At 54.0% G+C, this 26,941-nt stretch overlaps 1 protein-coding gene and 1 long non-coding RNA gene across 2 annotated transcripts in view; both read right to left on the bottom strand.

Moving 5' to 3' along the window:
• Positions 1–5,977: 5,977 nt before the first annotated feature.
• Positions 5,978–15,256, bottom strand: LOC131279017 (uncharacterized). The gene is made up of 2 exons (XR_009186359.1): positions 15,218–15,256; positions 5,978–6,298 (listed from the first exon to the last, which is right to left on the bottom strand). It is a non-coding gene; the product is annotated as an uncharacterized lncRNA (long non-coding RNA).
• A 247-nt stretch (positions 15,257–15,503) lies between these two features.
• LOC131278927 (anthrax toxin receptor-like) overlaps positions 15,504–26,941 on the bottom strand; it is a 60,809-nt gene continuing 49,371 nt past the window's right edge. Inside the window, exons 11-16 of the mRNA XM_058299564.1 lie at positions 23,486–23,555; positions 22,498–22,576; positions 21,587–22,057; positions 17,978–18,004; positions 16,600–16,683; positions 15,504–15,557 (exon numbers count right to left, since the gene is read on the bottom strand). Coding sequence (XP_058155547.1) covers positions 15,504–15,557; positions 16,600–16,683; positions 17,978–18,004; positions 21,587–22,057; positions 22,498–22,576; positions 23,486–23,555 — 785 coding nt within the window. The remainder of the gene's footprint in view (positions 15,558–16,599; positions 16,684–17,977; positions 18,005–21,586; positions 22,058–22,497; positions 22,577–23,485; positions 23,556–26,941) is intronic.

The following is a 26,941-nucleotide window of genomic DNA, read 5'->3' as shown; positions in this document are numbered from 1 at the left end:
AATTTGTTCATGTGTTTTATGGATCAGGGTTTGGGCTATCTTTGTGAGTGTTCACTGGGTGCTTGAGAAGAATGTGTATCCTGTTGTTTTTGGAGGAAGAATTCCATCAGTGTCAACTAAATCTAGTTGATTGTTGCTGTTCATGTCAAATGTATTCTTCTGGATTTTCTGCCTACTGGATCTGTCTGTAACTGATACAGGGGCACTGAAGTCTCCAGAGAGATTTGTCTTTTCTCCTTGCAGTTCTACCCTTTTTGCTTCACGTATTTGTTGCTTTATTGTTAGGCACAAATACATTCAGGATTGTTGTGTCTTGAAAAATCTGCCCACCTTTTCATTATGTAATGCCACTCTTTATCCCTGATATTTTCCTTACTGTGAAATCTGCTTTGTCTGAAGTTAACAGAATTATTAAAGCTTTCTATTTGATTAGTGTTTGTGTGGTGCATCTTTTCCCATCCTTTTTACTTTTAATTCATGTTTGTCTTTATATTTAAAATGGGTTTCTTCAGACAACAAAGAGTTGGGTCATCTTTTTATTTTTTTAATCCACGCTGATAGTCTGTTTTTAAATTGCTGTATTTACACCATTCACATTTAAAGCAATTGACATGCTTGGATTAATAGATATCATTTTGTAACTATTTTCTATCTGTTGTCCTTGTTCTTTCTTTTACTTCTTTTTTTAAAATTTCTTTTAAAGAAGCTCTAGACTACATTGAAAATATAGATTCCCATATACCCTACCTCCTCCCCCACCACTTTTCCCCATTAACATCTTTTTCTTTCTTTTTATGCCTTCTGTGGTTTTGAGTAAGCATTTTATGATTCCATTTTCTCTCCTCTCCTAGCATAAGAAATATATTTCTTTTAAAATTATTTTACTAGTTTCTTTAAAGCTTGAAATAGGAATTTTCAAATCCACCTTCAAATAACACTATGTCCTCACAGGTAGTTAAGGTACCTTATAATGTAGTATTAGCAATCCCTCCCACCTGTCACTTAAAATATTGGCTGGAATATGTGTTCTCCCCCACATGGAAGGCTGGGAGGAGCCCAGCCCAGGAGAGGCTCCTGCCAGGCCCTGCTGGAACCGCCAGCTCCCTAATGTGCCCCCAAGACTGTGATGCAGCAAGTTCTCAGCTCAGGGATCCCTGCTCTGTTCTCTGTCCCCTCTTGGAGAGCATGGCCTTCCTGACCACGCAGGGCTCCTGCCCGAGGCCAGGGCTGTTATGACTGCTCCTCCCACAGGGAGCTGAGACTCAAACCTCCCCCTGGCCCTGCCTGGCCCTCATCTGCCCGAGAAGGGCATTAGCCCAGGGACCATGGCTCAGAGCCCAGCCTTGTAGTGGGTGAGTGACCTCATCCCATCCTGGTTTGATGCTCCCAGGACTGGCTGGGTCACGTCCCTGTAATCATTAAGCCGAGGCGTTGGTGCAGGGCTGGCTCCTTTCCACGCCCTCAGAGCCGGTGCTCAGGCACCGAGTGCCCTGCGAGAAGTGGCAGAGGGAGGCTGATGCCAGCCCTGCCCAGGTCAGGGGACAGGAACTCGCGGGGACCACACGAGGGCGGGGCAAGACCTCGGCCTGCAGGCTGTGCATCCTTTAGGCACCTCGGGGGTGGCCCCCAGGGCCTCTAGATCCCAGCAGAGCGACCCGTGCGGAAACAGGGCGCGGGGATACACGCGCTTGCTGGTACGCGTTCACCCACACACGTAAAATGTGCATAAAATGGACCCAGTTTCCACACAGAACCTGCAACAGAGCCTGGCAAAGACGCACACAGAATTAAGAGGGTGCATAAACCCTATGAGAAGACCTTGATAACACCCAATTTGGAAATCACACCTGTACATAGCGACTTCGGAATTGTCCCGGCACGCCCAAGACTGCTGTGAGGATCCGGTGGGAGGTGCCGGTCAAGGCCCCTTCGGCCCCCCGCTGGCTCTGTGAGGAGGGGCGCACGCCGCCAGCCTCCCCGCTCCTGTCGCCTTCCCTTCCCGGTCGGCCTCTGGGAGGCCCTCGGTCTGCTCCCCTGACTCCCCTGTCACCGGGGCTCACCCGGTGAGGGACAGGCTCCTCTCTCCTTGTTTCTGGGGTCCGAACGTCTCCACATCCAGAAGGTTCTGAAGGCTTTTCCCACACAAGAGGGCCTTTCTCAGGGCTCGCTTCTCTCACCCAGAACCCTCCCCGCTTGCTCACAGCCCCCTCAGCTGTCCACCTGGAAGCCAGGGCATGCCATTGGGCAAGGAGATGAATGTAAGCTACGAGCGCCATTTGGGAGCCGTCTGCACCTCACACGGGCCTCCCGACCCCCAGCCCCACCTGGGCGCCTGGTGCTGAGGCAGGAAGGCCCTGCACCCCTGGCTCAGCCGCATCTGAGACAGCCTCCAGCACGGCCCACCCGGGGCAGGGCCCTGCACCCCAGCCTCTCCAGCCTCGTCCCTTCTCGGTTTCCTGATGCCAAGGCCTCCCGTGAGGACAGAGGCAGAGGCTCCCCAACATGTGGAGACAACTCTGGGTGCGCTGACAGCCCCGGGGCTGCCTCCTAACTGCCCCTCCCCCTGCCTGGGCCCTGACAGCAGCTCTGTTGGAGTCACGTGACAAGTGGGTGGCCAGGAGGGACCCTGACCAGTAAGGGCACTGGGCAGCTCCCTGGGAGCCCCTCAGTCCTCCATGCAGGGGCTGTGGGGGGTGCGGGCAGCACCCAGAGGGCAGGAGCCTGCAGGAGGAAACTCTGCTGGTTCCCAAGGCTTTCCAGCTGCTGGAGCCCTGGGCCTGGCTGCCCACCATGGCCCCCCCCTGCGGCTCCACCCCCCGTGGCTCCAACCCAGCCCCAGGCCCCACCCCCTCAGCCCTGTCCTCTGCTCTGGGGTCTCTGCCTCTGCACAGCCTGAGGCGGGTCAGGCCTGTGCTGTCCGCAGCGCAGCTTTGATGTTTCCATGAAAACAGCCCCTTGGGCAGAGGCACTGAGGGACACCGCAGGCTGGGGGCATCTGGAAGTGGCCTGTGGAGAGTTGTGCAGGTTTCTTGGGTCCCTGGAAGCTTCCATGTTAGGCAATAGTGATGCGGGCCATTTTCGGGACTTGGAGTTGTCCTGAACAACATGGCAGGGATGGATGCCAGACATTATATATCCTGCCGTAACCCACTGAATGGGTGGGGGAGAGTGTGACTACAACGTAAACCATTACCCATGCAGGGCAGCAGTGCTCCAAAATGTATTCACCAAGTGCGATGAATGTGCCACGACGATTAAAGAGGTTGTTGATGTGGGAGGAGTGGGGTGGGGGAGCATATGGGAAACTCTTACATTTTTTAATGTAACATTTAAAAAAATAATAAAAAACTATATTAATTTTGAAAAAAAAGATTGCAGCCTTGCGAGCTCCTGAAGCCCCCCTCTCACCATGGGGACTCCCCCTCCCCAGGCTGGTGTCAAAGTCCAGAGGGTCCTGCCACGCCCTCCCCTGCAGTGGTCAGGGCTGCCTGGATCACCTGGCACGTGGCCTGCTGGGGCCTCCAGCCAGCGGGTCACCACACTCAGGGGTGTAGCTCCCTCCTACCCATATGACGTCAGGACCCTGTGGCCCCTCCTGCCCCTGGGGTGGAGGACGTGCTAGCCAGGTCCTCGGAATGAGTGTCCCCAACAGCCGGCAGTGCAATGTCCTGTTCCTCCTCGTTAGCATTCTCTTATTTATACAACCAGAAGCTCTTAGTCTTTGTGAAACAAATAAAAAGAAAACAGAAAAAAGAGTTGACTGAGTCAGGCTTCACGTCCTGCAGAGAAAGCCAGGAAGCACGGTGTGGGGAAGCCGCTTGCACAGTTGATCTGGGATCGAGTCTCCAAATGGGGCCTAAACTGACTGCTGAGCCCCTCCCCAGGGCTTTAAGCCCCTCTCCCTCGCTCCTGGCTCTGAGTTGGCCCATTGCTCGGCCTCGCCTTATGCGGCATTTTGTCACAGGAACAACCTTCTTACCACCAGCCTGGGAGAGGATTTGCTGGCACAGAGACGGCCTGGGAGGTGAGTGGGAAATGCTCTCCCCAAGCCCGTCCTGGGAGCTGGCTGGACAGACGGGGGACTCGGCTGCACAGGAGGGCGAGGGGCAGGAGGGGGAGAGGGGGCTCCCTCAAGCAGCAGCAACGCCAGACAGGAAGGCTTTGAAGGTCAGTGGTTATTTGTCCCAGGGTAAGCCTGCACACACAACCTGCATACGCAGAAACGGGCCCCTCCAGGAATTTTTTTTAAACATGGGTGATATTATGGTTATTACTTTCAATCAGTATTGATTAAACACCAGAACCTGTTCTTGCCTTACACTCAATTGAAAGTTTCAAGAAGACAGGACTGAGGTGGAGAGTTTAGTTTCCTAACTAGTAAGATCAATAAAGATTGGCTGGGAAACGGACTTGGCCCAGTGGTTAGGGCATCCGTCTACCACATGGGAGGTCTGCGGTTCAAACCCCAGGCCTCCTTGACCCATGTGGAGCTGGCCCATGCACAGTGCTGATACACGCAAGGAGTGCCCTGCCACGCAGGGGTGTCCCCCGCATAGGGAAGCCCCATGCACAAGGAGTGCACCCCGTAAGGAGAGCCACCCAGGGTGAAAGAAAGTGCAGTCTGCTCAGGAATGGTGCCACAAACACGGAGAGCAGACACAGCAAGATGAAGCAATGAAAAGAAACAGGTTCTTGTGCTGCTGACAACAGAAGCAGACAAAGAAGACACAGCAAATAGAGAACAGACAACCAGGGTGGGGGGGGGGGGCGCCGGGGGAACAAATAAATAAATAAATCTTAAAAAAAAAAAATAAAGAATGGCTAACTAGGACATGTCACCAAAGAAGAAAGTGTAGTTAGGGAATGGAAAGCTGGGTTTAATCTGAGCAGAAATGGCAAAAAGTAGTTTGTAAATGTTTGGAAATGAATAGAAATGGTGAGAGCACATAAGAGAATTTGTCATCAGAATTGCTAATATATAGGTATGACAGTGGTTTGCTTTTTTTTTAAATAATGAAAATGCTCTAAAATTGATAGAAATGATGAATACCCAATTCTTGATTATACCAATGGATTTTACACTTTAGATAAATTGTAAGGTTTATGAATAAAAAACATAATAGGGTGGGTTGGGGAAAAATACACCAAATGTAAGATATGGACTGTAGTTAGGAGTAATACTTTGATGATGCTCTGTTATAGTTTGCTATGCTTCACAACAATGCAAGGATTAGTGGTGGGGTGATGTGTGGGAGCCCAGTATGATGTGTTGTAAGTGCACAACTTTTACTACATACCTATTATTTATGTATGTTCATGTATGAATGATATATTTCAATAAAATTTTTAAATGAAAAAATAATATAATAGAGGATGCCTGGGCGCCCTCAGTCACAGCTGCCCTTGCAGACCCTCCTGAGGGGCTCAGGGACGCCACGCTGGGTTCTGGGGGCCCGGGGGCCTGGCAATTTCACAGACACGGAGAGACCGTGGGCTGCGCCTGGTGGGAGGACGCTGCTCACTAAAACTCATCCTTCTTGGGTGTGGATTCTCCAACAGGGGCAGATGGACCCAGATGGGGACTCAATTTTCTTCTCTAGTGGAGAGGACACAGTTCAGTGGAATCCTTCTGGGCTTGGGCACAGTTCGGGGCACCTGGACGGAGAAGTCGTGCTTCCAGCTAGTGACCCTGGGGGCTCCTCCCCACCTTCTATGACACGTTCAGAATGCGGGACTCCAAAGTGGGAGACCAGGGACATGGAGAAAGGAGAGGAGAAATTCAAAGGCTTCTCTTTGCATGAAGTTAGGACTGGATTCACATGAAAGAGGCTCTTTGGGCTTTTTCATGGAGCAGAGTTTGGCGGATGGATGAAGACGAGGTGCTGTGAGAGGCACAATCAATGTCATCCCCCACGGGGCCCCAGGATGCGTTATTCTAGCAGGTGGAGCAAAAATGCGTTTCAGAGAGGACAGAAACTCACCATCTAATAAACTCTTTTAATCATCAGCAACAAATGCCAACATCTTTTAATTGTAAAACCAAAACTATATGTCCACCTCATCAAGTCAACAATCCTGGCCCTTTGATGCTTTAGTGATGAGGCTTTGCAGGCAGGGCTCGTGGAGGGCAGGCGGCCAGAGCCCGGGAGCAGGGATGGGGGTATGCAGTGGGGGGATGGCAGTACTGCGGGCACACCGCAACAGGGGCCCCCTCGCGGCAGGGTGGGGCGCACAGGGCTGGGTTGCAGACCACCGGCATGCATGGGGCTCTCACTGGGGCAAAGGTGAGGCACCTCCCCTGTAGGTCAGAGAAGAGAGAGAAGGTCACAGGAAGGTCATCCGACCTGGGAGCGGAGGCTGCAGTTCCCTTGGCGTGGTGGGCTGGGCTCAGGACACCTGCACCCATCGGTGGACCTTTCCCTGAGTGCTGGCCTCCAGCCTCCACTCCACTTGGCGACAAGGTTCGGCTGTCACCTCCTCTGTAGGGGTCCCCCCACCCTCCCCAGGCCTGACCTCTGACCTTGGCCTCTCCCTGTGGCCCGACTCCCTTGGGCCACAGCATTGACTCCCCCTGGGGCCACAGCGTTGCCTGGTTTGGGCCCTGGCGAGTGTCTGCTGAAGGAGGACCCCTCCCCAGGGCCCTGGGCCACTGCGGGACTTGAGGCTGGGGGCTGCAGGGGCCCCTGAAGGCAGAGGGTCTGCCCCACCCCCTGTGCGAGGAAGCCCGTGCAGACCCTGCGTCTGTCTGCGGCACCTGCCGCCCCGGCGCTGCTGTCCTCCCTGCCCCTCCCTCCCGGGCTTGCCGAGGACCCCCACCCTCCACTCAAGGTCCCCGCAAGTGACCAGAGCACATTGGCCCCTCCCTCATTCCAGTGAGGAAGGGTCTCCCCGCACCTTCGGGCAGCCCCCTGGGAGAAGGGAGACCCCCGGCCTTCTGGGACCCCTGCTCGCCTCCAGCGGGCAGCACCCCAAGACCCTGGTGTCTGCCTTTAGAGCCCAGCACCCCCAGTGCCCCAGAGGCCAGCCTCAGCAGGACAGGCCCAGCAGGGCCCCGGCGGGTGCTCGCCCACCCCCCTCGGCTCAGGCCCGGGGCCGCAGTCCTCCAGCTCGCTGGCACACCCGTGTCTGCCTGGCCTTCCACGAGGGCCTGCCCGTGCCCCACTCCGAGCCAGGCGCCTGATGTCAAGACAGCCTGCTCTTGGCCATGTGGCCCCCCCCGGCTGCTGGAAAGCGAGCCCAGGGCGCCCAGGTCCTCGAGGGGTCTGCAGAGCTGTGCACATCACCAGGTGAGGCCAAGGGGCCTGGAGAGCCCCTCCAGCCTGTGGATGGAGGATGGGCCAGTGTGCGTGCCCGAAGCCATGGAGCTCAGGAAACTTCCACGACAGCTGGAGGAAGCTAAGACACCACCCAGGACAGCCAAGCAGTGGCCCCAGGAAACGGTCATGTCACAGCCTCCAAGCCACCCAGGAAAGGCCACTGGAACCACGTGAGGTCCCCAGGCCCTGCTGACTTCATGCGTCCCTCCCCACACCCCGAGCACACACCAGGGCCTGTCCTGTGTGGTGGGGTCACCTCAGAACCTCACGCACGAGGGACGGTGGAGGACACAGAAGGCAGGTGGAAGCCAGCCCCGTGCATCTGGGGTCGAGGAGGGGCCTGGCACCTCAGGAAGCTCAAAGCTTTCCTCCGCAAGACACGGGGCCTGACCCCCAACCTGGGACACAGTGGGTATTGGATTCAGGGGCCACGATCTGCCCAGGAGCACTCGGAGAACCTTCCAGCACGCGGACATGCTGCTGCTGGGTGGACGCCTCCTGGGTCAGAGACCTGCTGTCCCCTGGCTGGGGTCACTCATTGGCCCCGTGGTGCCTGTGCTGACCTGCAGCAACCCCGCTGTGGCAGGGACCGGGGCAGCCTGCTCAGGGGACTCAGGATGTGGCCAAATCTTACATTCACTAAGCTCTCCCCATCTCTAAGCTTTTATATACACTCTTCTTCTCTTTGGAAAGCCCTTTTTTTTCTCATCTACTCATCTTTTAAAAGATAACCCAAACTTTACCTCCTCCACAAAGTCTCATTTCCATCAAAAATGACTGCGCCAGGTAAACCAGCAAGATGACAGCAGAGTAAGGAGCTCCTAGAGTCGGCTCCTGCTACAGGACAGTTAGCAAACACCCAGAGCTCTCTGGAGCTAGCTGAAGATCCTGTTTGGGGGCTCCAGGAGACCAGAAGGGTATCCTGCCACATCCTTGAAGGAGTGGAAGGAGGAGACTGCCCGTCTGCAGAGAAGACTCATAAGTACAGGCTCCATGCCCCGGAGGCCAGTGCCCATCCTCCACTGGAGGCACAAGCCGCCTCGGGAGCTGTTCCGCGGCTGGAATTGAAAGCTCCACTTCCCCAAAAAGGGGAGGAAGAGATGGGTGGGCACCAACTTCAGCTACTGATGGGTAAACTCAGTGGGCTACAGTATAATGCTGAGAACAGCTAAGGTTTGAGCCTGTCCAGGTCAGAAAGAGGCCAGTAGCCGCCATCTTAACTCCACGCCTGGCACGAGGGGAAGTGGGGCAGACTGAGGATCCCAGTGCTGGTGGGGACCGGCTTCTTTCACTCCAGGTAAGATGGCAGCTCCAGCCTCGGCCCCAGAGCCACCTCCAGCAGGGAGGAAGCTGCAGGGACCTGTGCCAGCCTCTCTGGGAAATTACCGGCCAAACCACGGACACTGGTGATGATCCTACTCTGGTGGTGCAAGCCACCCCAGGAGCTGTTCTGTGACGGGAATTGGAGGCTTCATTTCTGAGACAGGGGAGGAGGAGACAGTTGGCTGCTGATTTCAGCTACTGATTGGGAGACTTGGCTGGCTAAGAGATAACCCTGGGAACAGCTGGGGTGAGAACCAGCCCAAGTCAGAAAGAGGCCAGCAGCCACCATTCTGACTCCACCCCCAGCCTGAGGGGAAGCTGGGCTGACAGTTTCTTTCACATAGATCAGCCTGCAGCCTGCCTAGGCTTCAGCCCCACCTCTGGCAGGGAGGAGGCTGAGGAGCCCTGCACCAGCCTAGACAGGCAACAGCAGGGAACTCTGGCTGGCATAGACTGAAAATCAGACTACCAGGGCAACTGCAGTCATCTTAGACCTGCACTGCAGAGATTGCTGACCACACCTGCAGCTCCATCCCTGCCCCAGGTAGGGGAGAAAGGGATGTGAAGCTCCATCAGTCTCTCTGGGCAACTACTGTCTAGACCTGCATGTGGATTACTCCACACAGCTGTGACTCTGTCCCTGTCCCTGGCAAAGGAGAAAGTTGGAAGAAGCTTCATTGGTCCCTGGTGCAATGAGGCAGCTTGAGCCTCCACAGCTTACAGGACCAACTACATGTTTGGCTCCTACTGCATAACCAGCAAGGGAGAAAGGGCAGGAAGCCCTAAACTAGAGAGAAAAACTGCACCCAGAAAAAATACCCTAGTAAGCTAGATGCAAAGACACCGACAAAAAAATTACAATCCACACCAAGAAACAGGAAGCTATGTCCCAGGTAAAGGAACAAGATAAGCCTCCAGATGACATAAAGGAGTTGAGACAACTAATCGTAGATGTTCAAACAAATCTTAATAAATTCAATGAGATGGCTAAAGAGATTAAGGATATTAAGATGAGTACAAAGAAGAATTTGAAAGCATACATAGAAAATTAGCAGACCTTATGGGAATGAAAGGCGCCATCAATAAAATTTAAAAAAGATTGGAATCATATAATAGCAGATTTGAGGAGGCAAAAGAAAGGATTGGTGAGCTTGAAGAAATGGCCTCTGAAAGTGAACATGCAAAAGAGGAGATGAAGAAAAGAATGGAAAAAATTGAACAAGGTCTCAGGGAACTAAATGACAGCAAAAGGCATGCAAACATACGTGTCCTGGATGTCCCAGCAGGAGAAGAGAAGGGAAAAGGGGCAGAAGGAATTTTTTTTTACTTTTTTTGGTCTTTATTTGTTTTTTTAATGTTACAGTAAAAAAATATGAGGCCCCCATATACCCCTCACCCCCCTCACCCCACTCCTCCCCCCCATAACCACAACCCCCTCCATCATTTATTGCATTTGGTGAATACATCTCTGAGCACCACTGCACCTCATGGTCAATGGTCCACACCATAGCCCACACTCTCCCACAGTCCACCCAGTGGGCCATGGGAGGACATACAATGTCTGGTAACTGTCCCTGCAGCACCACCCAGGACAACTCCAAGTCACAAAAACACCCCCACATCACATCTCTTCCTTCCACTCCCTACCCCTAGCAGCCACCATGGCCAATTTCTCCACACCAATGCCACATTTTCTTCGATTACTACTAATCACAATAGTTCATGAATAGAATATCAGTAAGTCCACTCTAATTCATACTCTATTCCTCCATCCTCTGGACCTTAGAATGGTTGTGTCCACTCCACATCTATATCAAGAGGGGGCTTAGATTCCACATGGATGTGGATGCAATCCTTACTTTCAGTTATAGGCACTCTTGGCTCCCTGGTGTGGTGGCTGACCTTTTTCACCTCCATGTTCGCTGAGTGGGGTAAGTCCAATAAACCAGACTATAGGACTTGCAAGTCTGTTGGGCCTGGCTATCACATGGTCAGTCCAGAGATTCAGAAGGAATATTTAAAGAAATAATGGTAGAAAATTTCCCAACCCTATTGAAGGACATAGATATCCCTGTCCAAGAAGCACAACAAACTACCATCTGAAAAAATCCAAATAGACCAACTCCAAGACACATACTCAAAATGGATCAAAAAACTAAAACTAAAAGCAAGAACCATGAAACTTCTGGAAGAAATTATTGGAAAATATCTTCAAGACTGTTGTGGAAAACTGGCTTACCTGTTTGTTACTGTAAATGTTACACCTGTTAAATGTAGCTGTTGTTAGATGTTGCAGTTGTTTCCTGTTTTTGTAAATGTTGTTGTAGTTCAGATAGCAAACAACTGCTTGGTAGTTTCCCAGTAAATGCAATGGGAAAACCAGGGTTGAGGCTCTCAGTTCTAGAAGCTGTGAGTCCCCTGGTCTCAGGTTTCTCTCCCCTCTTGTGTCTCTACCTTTATTTCTGTGTTGCCTTCCCTTCAAGCCAACCTATTGTGAGCTGAATGTAGCACAAGACCTGGTGGTAGGTGGTGGATTCTTAAAGGAGATAAGAGAAGAACTGAGTGGACTACTGATGTTTAATGTATGTAGAAGTTTTAATTAGCTTTACTGTAAAATCGTGGAAATGTATAGAGTGGATGGTAACACACAGTGAGTAACAGCTAGTTTATAAATGGGGATGTGACTGAAAATGGTAGTCTAGTTATGTAAATGCCACTGACAGAATGCTTGAGAATAATCTAGGAACTGGGTAGCACAGTAAACCAAGAGGTGGATGAGAACTGCTGTTGATGGTACAGATTCAAGAGTGTCCTTTGTTAGCTAGAACAAATGTCTATCAGTACTGCAGGGCGATGGGAATGTGGAGAAGCATGGGAAAGGTATGGCTGTAGTGACCTATGGACTGTGGTTAGTAGTAACAACACGATATTCTTGCATCTATGCAAAAGACGTACTGTGTTGGTTCTGAGGCAGTGTGGGAAATGTGAGCCAAATGTACAGTATGGACATGGCAGTAATCAGATGATATTATTTTATCTGTTGCAAATGACACACCACATTGTGGTGTATTGATGGAGGGGTGCTTTGTTTGGGAATTCTGCACATGTGCATGATTGTGTTATAGGTTTACAACTTCTGTCACAAAAAAATACATTTAAAAAAATAATAATAGGGTGGGTTGGGAGAAAAACACACCAAGTGTAAGATAGTAACTATAATTGGTAGTGAGATTTTGACAGTGTTCTTTCATAGTTTGTAACAAACATCTCATAAAATGCAAGGTGTTGGTGGAGGGTTGATGTATGGGACCCCTGTATGATGTCATGCACGTTTGCTTTGTAAGTTCACAACTTTTACTATACACTTAATTGTTTATGTATGTTCATATATAAATAATATAAAGATAATAATCAGATTGGTTAGGGGAAAAATACTTTGCTTAATAGTAATATTTTGACAATGCTCTTTAATCATTAGTTGAAAAGGTTTAAAAACAATGCAAGTTATTGGTGGTAGGGCGAGATGTTATATATGTTTGTTTGATGTCATATATGCTTGTTTTGTAAGTTCACAACTATTATACATTTATTGTTTATGTATGTTTATGTATGAGTGATGTATTTCAATCAATGAAAAAATAAAATAAAATACCTGTGCCTCCTGGGACTTCCCAATCCTACCTGCAATCACAGCACTTCTCCCCCAGCACTGACCCTGAGCCACGAGACCCTCTACTCATCTGGCCTGGGGACTGCGACTCTTGGGCTGGGGAGGGGCTCCCGCCCGGGCCTGGTTGGTGTGTGGCCTTTGTATTTTGCAGCAGAAGGGAGTTTTATTATTTTTCCCTGTTTTTCAGATGAGAAAAGTGAGGCTTTGAGAGGTTAAGAAACTAGGCCAAGTTTACACAAGTAGTAACTGGTTAAACAAAGTTCTTCCTATGGTCACCCCTGGAAATGTTACAGGGACCCCTTCCATCCTTCCACAATTGTCCCCCAAAGAGGCTTTCTGTGCCTTCATACATGCTGGATCCAAACATGCCTCTTGGTGTCAGAGAAATGACCAAAAGTATCATTGCAGGCCCTTGTCCAACCATAAATGCTCATTCATCCATCCATCACACCTCCATCTACCCACCCATCCATCCATTATCCATTCTCCCATCCATCCATCCACCCACTCTTCCACCTTCCCATCCACCCATCAACCCATCCATCCATCCTCCCATTCATCCATCTATCCCTCCATCCACAGAGAGTGCTGCATCTACAGGCCCAGGCATAGGATGATAAGTGCTTCAGAAAGCCGATCCTGTCCACACTGACGCCTGCAGGGCAGGCAGGTGTCCGTCCCCCACCCTCTCTCTGCGCCAACACTAAGTATCATCACGAGCACCTTGACCACTGGGCTGATGAAGATCATGTTGATTTCCCACTCTCTCTAGACTCGCTGCCTCTCCCTTCACCCAGAGCATGCCACCCTGGGATAACATCCATCGAGTTCTACTTAATTACAGGAACTTTGGGTTTTGTCGCTGTTGGGCATAGAATGGAATATTTATCTTTGTTTCTCGCTCCTTTATTTCTGCTCATTTATTCTAGAACATGAGCAACTGATTCTGGGGCTGGTGCTCCCCAAGGGCTGCAGGTCCCTCTGCTTTCCTTCAGGGCATGGTCTACGGGACACTTGCAGTCTCTTGCCCCAATCATGCCCATCCTGGGGCTGCAGGGGCACCCTGGAATGATCTGAACAGGTGCTGATAGAGGGGCAGATGTAAGCGACTGGACACCTCCACCCAGGAGAGGAGCCCTCTGGGGGCTGCACGAATCCTGAGTCCGTGGCATGGGCATGAGGGGGTGAAGGGATGTGAGGTTGGGAGGGGCAGCTCTCCTTCCTCTCTAGCCATCAGCGATTGCCACGTGAAGCCAACTACCATTACGTCTCCTCAGCTCACTACTGCGCAGCTCAGGACCTTTCCTGAAGGGACCAGTAGAGCTGATAGGGAGCCTCAGCGTCCAGGGCTCTGGGGCTTGGACCCTGTTTCTGGATCTCCTGGGAAAGTGGGAGGGAGGGGAGCCAGGTGCCATCACAGTCCAGAGGCACGAGCAGAGACGTTTCTAAAGATTGCTGGTGGGAGGACACTGTCACGTTAGGATTTCCCCAGCCCTACGTCTGTGCCCCCTTTGCTCCAGCTCCATCACGGGCATGATGAGAAGAACAAGACTCAGCTGCCCCTTGGGCACCCGTGCAGTCTGAGACCCACCCCAACATGCTCCAACCAAGGCCCACAAACACAGGCAGATTCCCGTGGAGAAGGAGTCTGCTGGGACATGGTGTGGAAATCAAGACACCAGTGCCCACGAGAGCCTTGCACGTACAGCCCAGTCCACTACAGAAACATGCTTTCCAGGTGTTCCCAGGGTCCACCTGATGGCCAGATGCAGGCCCGCCAGGGGCTCTGCGGGGAGAGGAACTGCCCCCTGCAGCACCCCGCCCTTCGCTGAGGCGGAGCCTCTGTCTCCACACCTGGGAGGTGCAGAGGAGGCAGCCAGGCCAGGGGTGAGGGCCAGCCAGGGGTGGGCAGCTGCCTCCCTGCGCCCAGGTGAGGACGCCAGGTGAGTGACCTTCAGGGCCTTGGCCTGTGCCCAGAGTGAGCCTGTGCCCCAGCCCAGAGCAGTCCTGGAGCACCACCGGAGCCACAGACATGGCGATCAAGGGCTGGGCACCTCCAGGGCCCCTGCCCCACCTGCACAAAGCATGACGGGGGAGGCCGCACAGGGTGGACAGCAGGCTGGGTTAGGGGGCCCGCAGCCACGTGGGCACAGCTGCCAGGTGATGTAGGATGACCACACAAGATCCCAAGTGCTGACCTGAGCACAGGCAGTGCAGGGCAAGGAGGGCACTGGGCTCCAGAGCCAGGCTGCTGGGTCCCTGTCCATCCCCACCCCGCAGTGGCTGTGTGAGGTGGGGCAAGGCACGAGCCTGTCTGTGCTCGTGCTTCCCGGTCTTTACAACTGCACATAACCACAGCGCCAAGGCTTGAGCTGGAGGAGGGGCTGGAGGGGAGGACTGTAGGGCCCCCTGAGGGCAGCTGCCCAGGAGGTCCACCACGGGCACAGCACCGCCCTGGTTCCAGGTGCACACGCAGTGCTGCCGTTTACCCCCTGTGCCGGGGAGCCCACTCCAGGGGACCGTGGCTACCTGGAAGAGCCCGTGGGGGCTGCACCCAGAGGCCCCCACATGGGAAGCCACTTCCTGGGAGGCATAAAGCCAGCCAGCTGACCCCCAGGGCTGCAGGCCCAGGTGGCTCATGGGCCAGGAGTGCTGGAGCTGGCGGTCGGCCCTGCTCTGCAGCCCCTTGCCCTTGACTCTGGCCGTGGCCCTTCAGCCTCCAGCCTGGACAGTCCCCCGCCCATCCAAGACCACAGGGAAGGAGCATGTGGGTAGCCACGGCCGGCCCCTGGGGCCTGCGTGCTCCTGAGGCCGTTTCCCAGGGCTGGGCCCCTGTCTGTGGGCAGGCGTTATGAGGAAAAGCACTGGGGCGTGGGCCCGCCGCGGGTGCAGCACCGTGCCTGCTCACCATGCACTGGAACGGGGGCCGCACCAGGCGCACTGGGGTGCAGCGCTGACTCAACAGGGCACACAGGAGGTTCAGCTTGCCCTGCAAAGGAGACATGGCATGAGGATGCGGCACAGCTGAGCGACGCGTCCAGAGAGGGTCAGGCACCCCCGCTGAGCCCCAAGAATCAGCATGAGCTCGGGAGTGGAGCCTGGTGGCCTGCGTGCCTGCTGGGGTGGTGGTCACTGTGCTAAGTGTCAGAATCTGGAACAAGACACCCTTTTGGCATGGGGGGTCAGTGGCTCGTTTAGGGGACAAGTTCCCAGGTCGGGTAGGCTACACCAGGAGCCAGGAGAGGTCCCTGAGGGGGCAGTTGGGGGGTGCGGGGAGCTGGGCAGGAGCCCACAGTCTGCAGGGAGGCCTGAGCTGGGGTGGAGGAGGAGGGGGCAAGCAGGGGCCAGGTGGGAGGTCCCGTACCCAGCTCGGGGGCAGGTTCCTGATATGGGGGTGGGAAGGGCAGAGAACAGTCCAGAAGGAGCCCTGGGCCAGTGGAGGGCAGCACCTGGCTGGCCTGAGCCACAGGGCGGGGCGGGTCTGGGCCAAGCAGGCCGAACAAGTCACTGTGTCAGGACAAGGGCAGGGCTGGCTGTTCCAGTGCTTTCCAGGGCTGCAGAGGAGCACGGAGCAGACGCAAGAGCAGGACGGAGGGGCCCAGCCAGCAGGAGGTTGGGGCTCTTGTCCTCCAGGTGGCCCTTTCACCCCAGGACCCTCGGCCTGGCAGGGCTCTCCCGACCAGGTGGGCAGCAGCGTGTCCAGGGAGGGGTGAAGGGCTGAGACTTGGGCTCCCAGGACTCAAGGCCCAGCCCTGGTCACTCAAGGATGGGGTCTTGGGGCTCCTCCTCCCTGCAGCCCTGCACCCTGTGTCACCAGCCACGCAGCCTGCAGCTCTTGTCCTCATTCTGTCAAAAAGGCTGCTGCTGGGCTGGGCACAGCTGCGGTGTCTCCAGAGAATTGAGAAGGTGCTAACAGCGGCTGCTCAGCACGTCTCTATTTCTCTGACTCATTCACCCCTCTTTGTGGCTCAGGCTGTTTTTCACCCTCCACTGCTGGCTGGGGTTTGAAACTTGAGCCACACCTGAGCTGAGGAAACCTGGGTGGCAACCGGTTACCTGCCTGATGTGGGCTGCCTGCCAGCACCCAGCAACCAGGTGGGGCAGGGGCAGCTGGGCTCGGTCGACTTGGAGTGCCTGGGACACTGACCCCCAGCTTCGTGCCCTCCCCTGGCCCCTGGCACCCAGGGAGGAATCAAAGTGCCCTGGACCCTGGACTCCCCCAGGTGGAGCCTTCCAGCAGGGCCTCTGCACCTGAACCATCACCCTCTCCCCTGCCCCAGCCCTCCTCACCTCCATTTGCCTCGCATGCCCAGTGTCCGGGCAGTCACAGCAGCGGGTAATCATCATGGGGCACGGCGGGCTGCAGCACACTGTCTGTAGGAAGAGAAAGCGCCTGCTCCAGGGTGGCACAACAGGGGTGGGGGGGGCTGGTGCTGCCACTCAGCCGATGTTTGTGGGGTGAATAAGGAACAATCGAGTGAGGGACCCCGGATTCCATCCACAGCCCGCGCCTCCAGGGAGCATCCTCTGGGGCAAACAAGACGGCATCTGGCTCGTCCCCAAAGTGCTGCAAAGCTCCCCTGTCCCCTCGCTCGTCTGATGCCCCCATTGGCAGAGCCTCGCCTTGAGGCTGTGCCCTGTGTGAGGCTTGGATTGAGGGCCCCAGAAGAGAGGGGTTCACGCCTGCAGCCGTGCTCTCTGGGGGGAGCCGTCTGTAACAGGACGTGCCCAGGACGTCACTATTGGAGGGGTGGCCAAAGAGAAGCGGGGGCTCTGTACACTCCAGGAGCCTCATGAAGGAGGAAACGTGACTCGGGAGGAGCCTGAAAGCAGAGGATGGAGGGGACCAAGGATGGCGCCATGTGGCCGAGGCACGAGGCCAGCCAAGGACCCCAAGCCCTGCAGTGGCTGGCACTGGAACCCTGCGGATCCGGGAGAAAGCTGGACTTCTGGCCTCCAGACCAGAGACAGTGACCTCCGGGTTCAAGCCACCTGGTGCATGGCATTTGTCAGAGCTGCCCTGGCAAATGAAGACACCACGTGCTGGGCCAGCCAGGGGTCCGCGCATGGGCAGGGGATGCCCCTCAGCCACCGGGCTCCAGCTTTGAAAGCACGACCACCCCAGGCCCACCTGGCCCCACGGCTGCTGCCCTGAACCTGGCCCTGGGCTCCCCCGGGTGGGTGCCCCTTGCAGCTCCATGCCAGGTAAGCTCCCTCACCCACCCTCAGCCCTGCAGGCCCCAAGGGCTGACCTGGCCAGGCCCCTCTGCCCACCAGGAGACCGTGATTAAGAAAAGGGCATGGCAAATCCCAGAGCTGGGTCCTTGCAACATGAGGCTCCTTTTCCAGAAGCTTCCCTGAGTCCTGGGCAAGTACCATCCTGCCAGCCAGCAGGGGCTCAAGTGCCCCACCTGTCTCAGGAGGGTCCATGGCAGACCCCCCACAGGCTGCCCACACTGCCCCTTTGGTGGGAGCCTGGAAGGGGGACACCTGGCTTCCCTAGCAGCCTCCAACCCCCCCCACCCCTGCGCCCTGCTCCTCCTGCTCTGCAGGCTCTTGGCACAGGCAGTGGAGCTCCTGGGGTGGGAGCGGACCCCTCCATGGGCCTCAGGAGGCTCGGTGCATGGCAGATGAGCTCACAGGAAGTCAGGACGCACTTAGGACTTACCCTACATGGGTCCGGCTCCCTTTTACACTAGAAAGTTAAAAAGACATAGCCAAATAAGATTAATAAGAAAATGAAATAATACTAGTATTTAAAATAACAAGTAACATACAAAAAAAAACTTTAAAAATTGACATAATATAAAAAGTTTTTAGACAGTGTCTTTCATCGCTGTAAGGTCTGTTGTCTTGTATGTACAGTAATAATTTCTCCTGTATATTCCCCCAGGACCTTATTTTTTCCACTTTATTTTCAAAGAAGCTGTAGGTTACAGAAATGTGGGAGGGGTCCACCTGGGGCATGCCTTGAAGGCATATGAATATGTTCAAGCGTTCACTGTCTGGATGGTTGAAGACCCACACAGTAACCACAAGAATATTGAATTCCCATCCTGGGGAGGGCTGCTGCATTCTCTAAAAGCATGGCAAGAATCTCCCAAGTACAAGGGCAGTGCCTAGTGAAGGAGGAGAGACTGTGATGCCAGGCCCTCGATATTGACGACCGTACTTACAGACCTGTCCTTGTGAATTTGAAACTTAGCCTAACATTATATATTGCCTAAGAGTTACCTCCTGAATGCTTCCATGTTGCCGAAATGTGGCCTCTCTGAAAGCCAAACTCAGCATATAAACACACTATCCTTTTCCCAGCATGGGACATGATGTCTGTGGATGAGCCCCCCTGGCACCAAGGGATTATTACCAACACCAACCAACAATGCCTGCAGACAAAGACCTTGACCAAAAGGGGGAAATATTCAATACAAATGAGTTTTTATGGCTTAGAGATTTCAAGGTGAATCAGAAGATCATTCCAGAGGTTACACTTCTGCGCATCTCAGCAGGCTCAGCAGGATCCCATTGACTGCCACGGTAAACAATGCCTCAAACAGCAGGGCTCCTAAGAGCTAGAGACACCCAAACACCAAAAGCAGCACAGAGCAGCTCAGGAGTTAGGCACCCTATCAGCTGGCCTTACTCTGGAATCTATGCTCCTCAGTTTAACAGACTTAGACTCTTGAATAGTTTCCCTAAACAAGGCTCCTCTGTCCCTTTTATTTGAAATATCATTAGCACTCTACTTATTAATTGTATGTTCCAGAGACTTAAAATCTTTGGTCCATCCATGTGCCAGTTGGGTCCTGAATCTCAGCAGAGTTGCAGCACCTACTCTCCAGCTCATTGGACTCATCCAGCACAACTGACAAGGAGATGATGATGGACAACGCCCATCCCAAGGAGCAGAGAGTGTCTGCAACTGCAAGCAAGAGAGTAACATCCACCTACCACCTGGGAAACAGGGCCCCTCTCAATCAGAAACTGCATCACCATCGTCAAATCCTCAAGACTGGGGAATGAACACTGGACTAAAGTAGACTTATTACTATTCTATTATAGACATTATTCTAGCAATGGAAGAACTTCTATCATTGCTATAAAGGCAGTGGCCACCAGAGGGTCTGAGGGGAGGGGGAGGGAAGAAGAGGTGTCATATGAGGGGAATTTCAGGACATTGGAGTTGTCCTCCAGGACAGGGCAATGATGGGTACAGGGCATTATGGATTTTGCCATAACCTACGAAACTGTGCAGGACAGAGTGTCAACTGTAATGTAAACTAGAGTTCATGGTTAATAGCAATGCCTCAATATGTGTTCATCAATTTTAGCAAATGTGCCACACTAAGGAAGGTTGTCATTGATGTGGGAAAGTGTGGGAGGGGGAGATGGTGAGGTTTATGGGAATCCCTTAGTTATATATTTTTTATGTAGCATTTATGTAATATAAAGCTTCTTTAAAATTAAATATTTTTAAAAAAGACATAACCTGTGCTAGAAGGTGCGGTTTGGGCTCAGCCTGAGCCCCTGGGAGAAGTGGGGACCCTGCTCAGAGCCGCGTGGCACAGACCGATGCCTGCGGGGCTGTGGCCAGCACAGCTGCCTCTGAGCCTCAGTTTCCTCCTTTGTCACAGGGACACCACCCCTCCCTGGAGGGCTGGGGCAGGCCAGGCAGGCTGAGGCCACCCCAAGCCGAGAGCCCTTTGTGGGATGGTCCCCACAGGCTTTCCCTCGAGTGCTCCATGGGCAGGGACCCACCTGCTCCTTCTCTGCCCCCCCCTTTCTCCTCCTCCTTCCTGCAGCCCTCGGGATGGGCCTCCAGCCCCTCGAAGTCCCCTCCTTCCTAGCCCAGGAGCACTCCTCTCTGTCCTCCTGCTGCCCTGCTGCACACTTGATTCTGGTCACCTCTAGAAAGGCCGTGGGCACTGGAGCAGCCTGGCCCAGCATGCACAGCCTCCCCGTGAGCACCCCATGGCAGGTGGGGCAGGAGGCCAGGGCACCTCTAGGCTCCAGGGGGTGATGGAGCCTGAGCCTTGGTCAGTCTTGGGAGATGCAACCATAGCAGGGGCGCTCACCTGCCTGTTCACGTAGCAGGGCACTCACCTGCCTGCTCAGGCAGCAGGGGCACTCAGGTGCTTGCTCAGGCAGCAGGGGCACTCACCTGCCTGCTCAGGCAGCAGGGCACTCACCTGCCTGCTCACGTAGCAGGGCACTCACCTGCCTGCTCAGGCAGCAGGGGCACTCAGGTGCTTGCTCAGGCAGCAGGGGCACTCACCTGCCTGCTCAGGCAGCAGGGCACTCACCTGCCTGCTCACATAGCAGGGCACTCACCTGCCTGCTCACATAGCAGGGCACTCACCTGCCTGCTCAGGCAGCAGGGGCACTCACCTGCCTGCTCACATAGCAGGGGCACTCACCTGCCTGCTCAGGCAGCAGGGGCACTCACCTGCCTGCTCACATAGCAGGGCACTCACCTGCCTGCTCACATAGCAGGGCACTCACCTGCCTGCTCAGGTAGCAGGGCACTCTCCTCCCTGCTCACATAGCAGGGCACTCACCTGCCTGCTCAGGTAGCAGGGCACTCACCTGCCTGCTCATGAAGCAGGGGCACTCACCTGCCTGCTCAGGCAGCAGGGGCACTCACCTGCCTGCTCACATAGCAGGGGCACTCACCTGCCTGCTCATGAAGCAGGGGCACTCACCTGCCTGCTCAGGTAGCAGGGGCACTCACCTGCCTGCTCACGTAGCAGGGGCACTCACCTGCCTGCTCACATATCAGGGGCACTCACCTGCCTGCTCACGTAGCAGGGGCACTCACCTGCCTGCTCACATAGCAGGGGCACTCACCTGCCTGCTCATGAAGCAGGGGCACTCACCTGCCTGCTCACATAGCAGGGGCACTCACCTGCCTGCTCACATAGCAGGGGCACTCACCTGCCTGCTCACGTAGCAGGGGCACTCACCTGCCTGCTCACGTAGCAGGGGCACTCACCTGCCTGCTCAGGCAGCAGGGACACTCACCTGCCTGCTCACATATCAGGGGCACTCACCTGCCTGCTCAGGTAGCAGGGCACTCACCTACCTGCTCACATAGCAGGGCACTCACCTGCCTGCTCATGAAGCAGGGGCACTCACCTGCCTGCTCAGGTAGCAGGGCACTCACCTGCCTGCTCACATAGCAGGGCACTCACCTGCCTGCTCACATAGCAGGGGCACTCACCTGCCTGCTCACATAGCAGGGCACTCACCTGCCTGCTCACATAGCAGGGGCACTCACCCGACAGCACAGGTAGAAGAAGCAGCACAGCAACAGGAGGAAGAGCAGGGCAGCTGCGCCAGCCACCACGGGGATCCAGGGGAAGTCGCTGCTGCCGGTGCTGATGAAGCTTTCAACAAGTGGTGGTAAGGGTATCTCCAAGCCACGGGGCTCTGCCTCCTCACCACTGCCCTCGCCCTTGGGGGTCCCCTCCTGGTCAGTGCGCTCATCGCTGCTGTCCGCATCACCACTGCGGTACTTCGAAAGCCACTCGAGGGCTCTGGCTGCAAGATGCCTGAAGAGCTTTGTGGGGGGCTTCTCAGGAGGCTTTCCAGGGGCCTGCTCGGGGACCTTTCCAAGGAGGTTTTTTGGGGAGGCCTCCTGGGGCATCTCAGGGGCTTTCTCAGGGGTTTGCTCAATGAGGTGCTGGCTGTTGACCTTGCTTGGGTTCCCAGCCTTGCCCTCGGTGGGTTTGGCAGCAGGATTCTCCCCCTGTGGAAGGGCCACCATCACCATCCAGCCTTGGCTGCCAGAGAACAGGTGTGGCCGAGGGCTGGGCTGGGGCTGGGTGGCCCCCTCCCGGCTCCCGTCCCCTGGCATTCCACTCCCAGCTCCTCCTTTCCTCAGGTGCTCCACCTCGGGGGACTCCAGGGGGGCCAGGAGTCCATGGCCAGATGCCCAGACCACATCGGCAGCACCCAGGGCCACGGACGCCACGTGTGGCGGAGGCTGCCCCATCCCCCTACCTGAACCCCGACCTGGAGGGGTGGGCCCTGGGGCCCACACAGCCAGGGGTGCTGCAGGCCTGGACTCTGGTCTTGGTGGACCCCTGCCCTACCCACTCGCCCTGACTAGCAGCTGCCCCCCAGTGTGTCTGCATCAGAGCTGGGCCAATGGGCCCCGTGACAGGGATGTCCCCACCCAGTACTCACGCAGTCCTTTCCTCTGAATTTGAGGTTGTTGGCGATGAAGGTTATGCCTTTGTTGAGGCTGATTTCAACGAAGATGGGCCTAAAGCACAGAGGGGGTGGGCCGGTGACAACCAGGTCTCCCCTGTGGCTGAACTTTGGCCCCCAGCTCTCCTGGGTGCAGTGACTTTGCCAGCAAGGCACTGGGGTAGTGGAGAGAATGGGGTGAGCTCTCCTTCCCCAGAGCACGAGGTCGGCCTGGTGCAGAGGCCCCGAGGGACACGGCCGGCCCCAGGAGCCCAGCATCATCTGTGCACCATGTGGCCATGTGCCACGTGAGTGGCAGCAATGGGGGGGTTCCCTGGGCTCCTCCGTGTGGGCAGGGCACATGGGCTCAGCTCCGGCGAGTGGCAGGAGCCCTTTGGAACCGGATGGGCTGAAGCACGTGCCCCAGAAGAAACCATGTTCACCACCTGCACCCAGTCCTGGGGTGTAACCCAGCGTCAGTGGAACTTCTGAGGACATCGTTATGCTGCGGTCAGGGGAATGAGACTGCCCTTAGTGCTGTGACTGAGGGCTTTCAAGGGAAAGCCACTTGGAGGAGAAGACGCTGGAAGTCCTTGGGAACCGGCAGAGAGAGGAGAGCACGTGGCCATGTGGTGGGGGAGCCACGGGACCCCAGGATTGCCGGCTGCCAGCACCAGAGCGCTGCCCATCCTGGAGGGAGCCAGCTTCCAGCCCCAACACTGGCAGCCAAGAAATCCCTCTTGTCAAGACAACCCATGGCTGCTAGATGTCCCAGCAGTGGGGAAACTAAGGCAGGCACCCTCCACCTCCTGCCATCCTCAGCAGAGCTGGGCCACACGGATCCCTGCTCACCCCCAGGACCACCCATCAGGGTAGGTACAGAAGGCTCCCCGGGTGCCCCGGCCGAGGGTGTCCTCACCCAGGACCCCTAAACCACTGCCCATCTGGTCTCCTGCCACAAGGGTCCCCAGGTTGGGGCACTTACTTTCCAAGTATCTGAGGTTCTACTCCAGGACAAGTTATGACATTGTCTCCAGAAGAGCTTGCTGCTTTATCTAAAAGAGAAAACCCATAGCAGAAGGTCAGTGCATGTCCATCCATCCACCACCTCCTGCTGCCCTCGGCCAGACAAGTGGACCCTGGCAGGGGGCCAGCCTCTCCTTTGGCCATCGTCTACTCTGAGAAATTGTGGGATCCCTGGCACTGGGCCGCCGATGGTATTTAACAGAAACAAGGCAGGCAGAGAGACGTTCTCAAGGCAGGAATGTTCTTGGGACTGGATGGGGAGGCAATCCCATAAAACAGAACCATGAACAAAATAAATGTCAGGGAGTGTGAAGTGCATGACAACAAAAACGGGGAAGGCACAGAGCACGGAAGTGAAGGGGCATCCTCTCAGAACGGGTGGCCTGGATCATCTTTTACAGGTACAATTTCTCATTTGGAGACATTACGATATTTGCAGATGAACTGACATGATGTCCGGGATTTGCTTCAAATAAGCAGCAGCGGGGATACTGACGTCACCAGCTTGGCATGGGTGGGCCATTACTGACAGCAGGTGATGAGTATTTCAAGTTCATTCTACGATTCTCACAACGATTGTATGCTGTTGAACCTTCACTAAAAATCAGGCCTCTCCAAGGAGGCAGTGCTTGCTTTGAGCCCCAACAGGTGAGGAAGCCATCAGGGAGAGGTCTGAGGGAGGAATCTTCCAGGCTGTGGAGGGGCCTGTGCCAAGGTCCTGAGGTCAGAACTACTCGTGCTTGTGCAGGGAGGAAGGGAGTGAGCAGGACGGGCAGCATGGGCTTTATCCAAGGACAGCGAGTGTGCCAGGGCCTGACAGATCCCAGGGTGGTGTGGACTTGAAGGCAGCAGGACTTTTGGTGGCTGGATGTGGGGAAAGCAAAGAGGCACAAGGGGGCCGTGAGCTTTGGAGGAGAGGACTGAGTGGCTATGGGTGCCATTTCCTGTAATGGGGAAGCCTGACATGGGAGGGGATTTTGGATGCTTTGGCTTTCCTTTAGCCTTCGGTTACTGTGGGGTTTGGGACTGGGGCACAGGAGGCTGAGTGCAGGTCCACAGCTGTAGGGGCACCTCTCAGTCTGCAGCCTGCATGCTCACTGGCCCCTGGACTGGGGTGAAGAGCACTGCAAAGCCGCCCTCTGAGTGGGGCTTGGCCTCACAGTCATCCCCTAGGCTGGAGGAGCAGGACCTTTGCTTTCCAAGGCCCGGGCCCAGCTGCGCCCGGGGAGGAGGGTGAGCAGCAGCATCCACTGTCTCTCTGCAGGATGGAGGCTGGCTTTGCCACCACCTGCAGCCCATGAGGGCTGTGCTCAGAGCTGCTGGGAGTGCTGCCCTCTCCAGCAGAAGGACCCTGGAGGTGGCAGGCCAGCCCCCTCACAGGGGTGGCTCTTGTGGAATGTTTTCATTTCAACTAGGCTAGTTGAGTTCCAGGGAGATGGCATTGGAGTAGGCAGGCAGGGCTCAACTCTCTCACAAAAACAATGGAGAAAGGGCCAAAAGCTGTCCTAGGGACCTGCTTTGGGAGTCAACAGACCAGGACAGTGCTATGCAACTCCCAGGAGGGCAGGGGACAGAGAGATGAAGAACCCAAAACAACAAACCTGAGCTATCAAATGCCCACCATGGCTGGGAAGAGCTCCCCTCCCCCATCCCAAGATATTAAGCTGGGGTAAAAGCCTGGCTCACTGCAGCCCAGTGCGGGGGGAACAGATGTCCTCCTCCCTGCCAGCTGTTTCAAGGGAAAAGGGAAGGGGAGTCAGAAGGCTTCTCTTCCATGAATTCAGCCAGCAAAGCCTGCTGTGAATTTCAGCTCTGACTGCACCACACAGGAAAGTAGAGATTGAAAGAAACACTTCCACAGAAAGGTTTTCCAAGAAACACCATGTGCTGGATGGTCTGGAAATTGCATGGACAAAAACTGCTTTAAGGACTCTCTTAATCCCAATTCCTGGGAGAAAATCTGCACACCATTAGTGAATCCCTGGCCCGGTTTTGATAACTTAAGCTGGGTAATTTTAAAGACTCAGAATAAGGTGAACCAAGTATCAAAGAAGAGCTGGGGTGGGGCGGGGGGGGAGGCAGCAAATAGGCAACAGAAGAAATTGGCTATCAGAGCAAATTGATTGACATATTCAGATGCCTAGACATGAGCAAAAAATTACAAGCCATATTAGGAAGCAGGAAGAGATGTCCCAGCCAAAGGAACCGACCAAATATCCTGAAGATATACAGGATTTAAGAAAATTAATGAATGATAATCATGCAACACTCCCAAATCACTTCAAAGAATTGAAAGAAAATATGACTAAAGGGATAAAGAGTATTAAGAAGACACTGAGTAAGCATAAAGACCAATTTGAGACTGCAAAGAAAAGTAACAGAGCTTATGGGAATTAAAGACACAATGGATGAAATTAAAAATAGAAAGAGGAAGAGGAAGACCCCACATTTGAGGAAGAAAATGAAGAAATTGGAGGAGGTGCAGAAGGTGGACAGGGTAATAGAGACTTTTTTCTAAGGAACTACAGTGTATGATGTATGGATTTGGGGATGACAAGAATCCTTATACTGAGTCAGTGGATATTCTTGAAGACCTTGTCATAGAGGTCATCACTGAGATGACTCACAAGGCAATGTCAGTTGGAAGACAAGGTCAAGTACAAGTTGAAGATATCATCTTCTTGATTCGAAAGGACCCAAGGAAGTTTGCTAGGGCTAAAGACTTACTATGAATGAAGAATTGAAACAAGCTAGAAAAGCATTTGATCACACAAACTATGGATCTTGATCCTTTTTGTACTTCTTAAAGCTTCCTTATCTTCTGGGTCAAATATATATAGTAACTGCATATTTCCTATAGTAAGGTCCGGATATCTAACCATGAAAATGAAAGCTGGAGAAACATACAGGTTTCAGCCTTTATTTTCCTGTCTTCAATTTGAGTCTTTAATTGCCTGTCTTTATATTGTCATTGGGTTTTAATGATCATATATAAGTCAAAGTACCTTGCAATTCATGTAATTCCTTCTGACTTTTGACTAGATGATGAAGTAGTACTTATGTGTTAGGTGTCCTTTTTTGTCATTGTAGGCTATATTGTAGCTGTTTTATATGTGACAAGTAAATGGCACCTTTGATCCTGTGATAGCTGAGAAATGTTTTTTATATTTTCTTAAGTTTCTAGACAAAACTCTGATATTACTAATGAAGTGAACTGGTTTGTGTTTCTCTTAAGTAGATGATGATATAGGAAAATACGGTATTTTTAGAGAATGCTTAAGTGTCTTAAGTGGTCATTTGTTTTAATTTTCTTCACATAGCAAGAGTGTTTTGTTTTTTGAGAAACTAAGTTTCATGTAAATGCCTCAGTGTTGGTAGGCTTTTTTTAATTTAAAATCTTTGGGGTTTATACATT

This window comes from Dasypus novemcinctus, chromosome 6 (genome assembly GCF_030445035.2).
Source record: "Dasypus novemcinctus isolate mDasNov1 chromosome 6, mDasNov1.1.hap2, whole genome shotgun sequence".
NCBI classification, from domain to species: Eukaryota; Metazoa; Chordata; class Mammalia; order Cingulata; family Dasypodidae; genus Dasypus; species Dasypus novemcinctus.
The sequence above is the reverse complement of the archived record's forward strand: the minus strand, read 5'-3'. Positions and strand labels throughout refer to the sequence as shown.